At 50.0% G+C, this 5,060-nt stretch overlaps 2 protein-coding genes across 2 annotated transcripts, besides 6 other annotated features; both read left to right on the top strand.

Annotated features, from left to right (window-relative positions):
• Window positions 1-5,060: a sequence feature (heterozygous, non-Esmeraldo-like haplotype).
• Window positions 331-372: a microsatellite.
• Window positions 569-604: a microsatellite.
• Window positions 629-663: a sequence feature (AT_rich).
• Window positions 755-800: a sequence feature (A-rich).
• Tc00.1047053509341.20 (hypothetical protein, conserved) lies at window positions 834-3,209 on the top strand (the record flags this gene model as incomplete). Its single annotated transcript, XM_798896.1, has 1 exon — window positions 834-3,209. One exon carries the CDS (start codon window positions 834-836, stop codon window positions 3,207-3,209), a length of 2,376 nt encoding a protein of 791 aa, XP_803989.1.
• Window positions 3,289-3,333: a microsatellite.
• On the top strand, window positions 3,700-5,034 carry Tc00.1047053509341.10 (hypothetical protein, conserved; the record flags this gene model as incomplete). The annotated part of the gene is made up of 1 exon (XM_798895.1): window positions 3,700-5,034. One exon carries the CDS (start codon window positions 3,700-3,702, stop codon window positions 5,032-5,034), a length of 1,335 nt encoding a protein of 444 aa, XP_803988.1.

Raw genomic sequence — 5,060 nt, 5'->3', positions numbered from 1 at the left:
GGAAGGAAGAGAGTCAAACATACGTGTTGGAGGTGGTTATAATTAATACAGCAACTACTACCGATACTACTAGTAACATGATTATTAATGTGTTTATAATATGGAATTCATTCCCTTTTTTTTTTTTCTTTCTTGTTTCCTCAGCGTTTGAGCTTTTTTCGAAGCATCCGGGGACGGTTTATCGCTTAGGTGTTATTTGTCTTACAAGAATTATGCGGTACGAAGCTATGCCGATTCAGTTTGCGTGTGCCAAAGGAATGAATGGTGGGGGAGGGGTGGGGCATTGAGAGACGCGCACCTCAGGGAAGTGGTGGTGTTTTATTTTTCGTTTTTTTTTTTTTGTTGTTGTTGTTGTTTTTGTTTTTGTTGTTGGTTCGTGCGTGTGTTTTTTGTTGTGTTTTGTTTGTTTTTTTTTTCGGTTTAAAAATATTTGGTTATAATTAAATTTTTTGTTGTTTTTCTTTTCGTTGGTGGGGCAAGAAGGGTTGTGTTCCAATTGAGCCGCTTGTTCTGCGTGACGTCCTACGATTTTATGCCCCCTTCATTTCCCACAGTGAAAGACGTATTGTTTTTTTTTTTTTGTTTTTTTTTTTCTACTCTTTTTGCGTGTGTCTTTCTTTTGTTCATGAAATAAAATAACTTTTTATTATTTTTTTTTTTTTTCTTTTTGGTTCTGTCGCTTCCGCACTGCGGGGCTGCGTTGGTTTGGTGTTGTTGCTTCTTTTTTTCTTCCCCTTCCTTCTGTGTGTGAGTGTTTATTCTTCTCTTTTTTTCTTTTTTTCTTTTTTTTTATTATTTTTATTGAATCGCTCTTAGCGGTAGCGGTGGCGAATATGTTGTACCCGCCGCAGAAGAGCGTTTTTTCCGCCGTCGGCCAGGACGGCACGCAACTCCACGGCGACAGCATGGCGCTGCTAGAGGCGTCGTCGACTCGGTATATTCAACAACTTGAGGTGGAGGTGGCGGAGCTCACGCAGCAGTACGACGCCGCGTGCCAGCTGCTTTACCACGCCGTACTTGTGCAGGACGCGTCGGCGATTGTGATGGATGAGTGCGAGGCACGAGGTCTCATCGTAAAGGACGAGTCGGCCGCCCACAGCGAGTTATTGTGGCTCTTCTTCCGGGTAACGACAATGCGGCGACAGGTGGAGTCGGCCATGATGCCACGGGGCAGCGAGAGGGCCACTGCGCCGCCGCAAACCGAGTCAGCGATGAATTGGGGCAAAATACCCGAATGTGTTGTGAATGCACTGCAGGGTTCACTTCGGGAAGAGAACGAACGGCTCACGAGGCTGCTGGAGGCGATCCCGCAGAGGGTTTGTAGCGCACTGACAGTCAGGGATGCAGCGGGCGTATTGCCGGTGACTTCGCCGTCAGCGAGCCATGACTTAGCGCAGGCCGATGCAGCTCGCAACGGCTCCACGGATGTCAAGCAGCACCTCGAGAGCATCGTAACGCGCATTGATGAGATAGTCAAGAGCCTAAGGCAAACAGGCAAGCCGGATGCAGAGCCCACGCGGACGGAAGATCTTGTAGGAATTCACGTTGCGTCGCTGCAGAATGTGGTGAAAAGCTTAGAGAACTTGTCAATACGTATAGAGGAGATATTAGACCGATACAATAATGATGTCAATTCCAATTCTTCCCCTCGGTCAAATCAGACGCCAAAAGCAGAAGAACTGCGCGCATCCCAAGCAGAAACATCATTTTTGACCTCTAAAGTACCCCAGGATATGCCGCTACTGCGGAGACTTGCATACAGTTCAGTTGCCACACTGGAGTCTTTGTTTTCGGAATACATGCTTGCGATTGAGCGAATGCAGATGATGGCTGAAAAAGAAATGCATGTTTTCTCGTCGGTTCAAGATCGGTGGAAAATGTTGCGGTGGAATGCATGTATGGAGGAGAAGGCATGTGAGATCCAACGTCTTCAGCGTGAGGTAGAGAGACTAGAAAGCCAGTCAGTTATTAGAGATGCCAAGGATGATGCGGCTGCCAATACCAATGCTGCGACTACTACCAATGCCACACAAGCAACCAAATTCCCGCCAGCGCTTGCTCAGTTGTACGCGAAGTTTGCGGCTCCATTTATTCCAACAAACGTACGCATACCTCGGGCTACGAAGATGAAGAGCATTGTCACGCTGCGCACGGAGGCAATGCGCGTGGGAGCCCGTCCGGCTTCAGCGCTCTCTGCTGCTGATGGTGAAGCCGCTCTTGTGGCCCCTCAAAGTACTGCTTTGGTTGTTCGTGGCGCCGATGCCGCTTTCAAGGGGCAAAACTCGTCCGGCACCTCAAAGCCTGAGGTGGAGAAGAAAGACAATGGTGTTCCGCCACCAGAACAACCGGCGCGTCACACGTCGGTGGAATCCGCCGCCTCTTCCGCTAGTTGGAATGCGACGCAACAGGAAGAAGTGCATCAAAAGAAAGCCGAAGAGAATGTGGCACCGCAGAAGTTGGACCGTTATGCTTCCGTGTCGCCACGTAGCGCTGCCACCATCAGCAGCGGCGCGTTACCGGAGGATGTTGCTGTGATGACTGATGATGGCGCCGCCAGAAAGGCCGCCAGCCCCTCAGTAGTAGTGGGTGAGAAAAGAGAGAGCGGAACGATGGGCATTGTTATCCGTCGGCTGCAGCGAGATGGCTCAATGTCAAGCTGCACCACTTCTGGCACTGACGGCACCATTTCCTCTGTGCAAGTTGAGGGCGGTGAGGCACACGACGACACCCACGGGGCATCAAAGCCGGCGGTGGTAGAGAACTCATTTGACGAGAGTAGTGACGTCCCACCCAAGACACGTCAGAGTGAGTTGGTGACATCTTTTAGTGGGGCAAATTCAAAGAAAGACCGCAGGAGTGATGGCGTGGATAGCCCCGCCTTCGCCGTTTTGTTAGAGGGGAGAGGAAAGGAACTGGCGAGCGGGTCGCAACAACCGATCAACCAAACTGTCGAGTCAAGTTCACTCTCCTCCACATCCATCACGCTGACGCTGGACACCTCGGAAAAAAGCGGCAATAAACGCCAGCGAACAGCAGCGAAACGAAATGAGAGGACGCGCAATAAACGCCTCTCCTCGGACTGGGATGATAGTTCTCCGAGGGATGTCGTCGGCGAAAAGAAGAAGGGGGCCAAGAGTCATAGCCCCAGCACTCGCGCTAGAACGGTTGTCTCTGGCTTAAAGGCTCTTTCTTTCACCTCTCATCGATGATGATAACTCCGTCACATTATTTCATGTACGCAATTTTTTTTCATTCTTTATCTCTTTTTTTGTTGTTTTTGTTACTTCTTGTGTGTGTGTGTGTGTGTGTGTGTGTGTGTGTGTGTGTGTGTGTATTGGGGCGTTATTTTTCCTTTTCACTGCCACCTGCCGTTCTTCCCTGGCTTGTTGGTTGTGTATGCTTTATAAATATGGTGTCGTTATATGGCTTGGGCGACAATTTCTGCGCCGCCTCTCTGCTTTCCATGCACTTTTATGCACAGGAAACATTTTGGCTTCTACCCGTCTTTTTTTTGTGGGCGATTCTTGCCGCAATCTTCTTTCATTCCTTCTTTTTTTTCTCTCTCTCTTTACTCCACTTCGGGTGCACACAACTGACTTGGGAGACCTTCTCCCTCCATGTTTTTTTGTTTTCTCTTTTTTTCTCTCTCTCTGTGTGTGAGTCTGGGAATTAAAGGGGATTGAAAGGGGTGTTGTCCCGATGTCGGTAAACTTCTGTTTTGCCACCGGTTTCTTCATCCTTTTCTTGTGCGTCTTGCTGACTGCATTTGAGCCCTGGCTGCGATGCGATGATGTCTTTGGGCTGGACGGCGACGACCATATCAGTGTGTTGCGCAATGGCGATGCTGTGTTCATTGATGCCGTCGTTAATAAAGGGTTCTTTTCTCAAACAAATGAAGGTGGCAACACATCCAGTGATGATGCAAAAACATCGTTCAGTGCCGATGTCGACACAAATCAAGTCCTGGCGGTGATTGTCATGAGTGCCCCGTCCCTACCGGAGGGTGTTATCAGCAGCATCACCAAGGCACGACTTCTGCACGGTGTTCGCACAGCACTTTTGGCTGGAGCGCCATGGATTATTGTTCCGGGCAGCGTAGAAGAGCGGCGAAGCGCTGAAAAGTTCTTATGGGAGTTGCGATCTCCATCGGAGGCACTTTTTCCCGATGCCACGTTGTCAGAGCTGCCAGCCAAAGTTCAGAAACTTGCCGTGCAGATGCGGGACTCGATGTCTTTTGACACGTCATTGAAGAATTGGATCCGGCATGGGCGGTTATTGAAGCGTCTGTCGCACGCTTCTCATGTGGACGAAGAAATGAAGGTGGAAGACATGTCGTCTCCGCGTTTACTGCGCTACGGAGCTGCTGAATGGATTCTCCCCGGTTTTCTTTGGGGCGAGGCGGGCCAGTCGGAAGAGGCCGAAACGATGACGTACGCGGAGCAGGCCGTGAGGCTTATGAAGCAGCGGCTTCTTGCGGTTCATGCCGATTTCCAGAACGAAGACGGTAAAGAACGACCGATAGAAAAGAACGCGCGGGCACACCGTGGCTGCTTTAATGTCATTGTCGTGAGTAGCATGCACAATGAGCGGTACGCTCGGGCTATGGTGTACAGTACCATTCGCCGTGACTGGGGGGCATCGTCCTCACTGGGCGCATCGCAAAAGTCCGTTTTGCAAATAAAACAGCAAGAACAACAGAAACAGATTTTCTCCGAGTGCATTCACGTGCTTGTTACTTCTGCTGGTGACGTGGAACCCACGTGGGAGGTCCCATCGCCTTTGTTTGTCCGCGGGCCGATTCAATCGATGGCAAATTTTTCTCTACAGTCTAGTTTTGTGGCGCGGTTCCTGGGCGTCTACGCACATGCCATCCATGCAAACTACCGGCGTTGGTTTGCGTGCATGCAAGTTAGCCTGCTGTCGTACGGACCACTCAGCCTCATCTACGAGATATGCACGATTATTGTGGCACACTTAACCGAGACCTTGTCGGTGCGAGACCTTGCGTACTCCACCTTTGATCAACCCAATTGAAGTCGAAAAGAGGGAAGCACAAAAGA

The sequence above is a fragment of the Trypanosoma cruzi genome, genomic scaffold (genome assembly GCF_000209065.1).
Source record: "Trypanosoma cruzi strain CL Brener 1047053513039 genomic scaffold, whole genome shotgun sequence".
NCBI lineage: Eukaryota > Euglenozoa > Kinetoplastea > Trypanosomatida > Trypanosomatidae > Trypanosoma > Trypanosoma cruzi.
The sequence above is the reverse complement of the archived record's forward strand: the minus strand, read 5'-3'. Positions and strand labels throughout refer to the sequence as shown.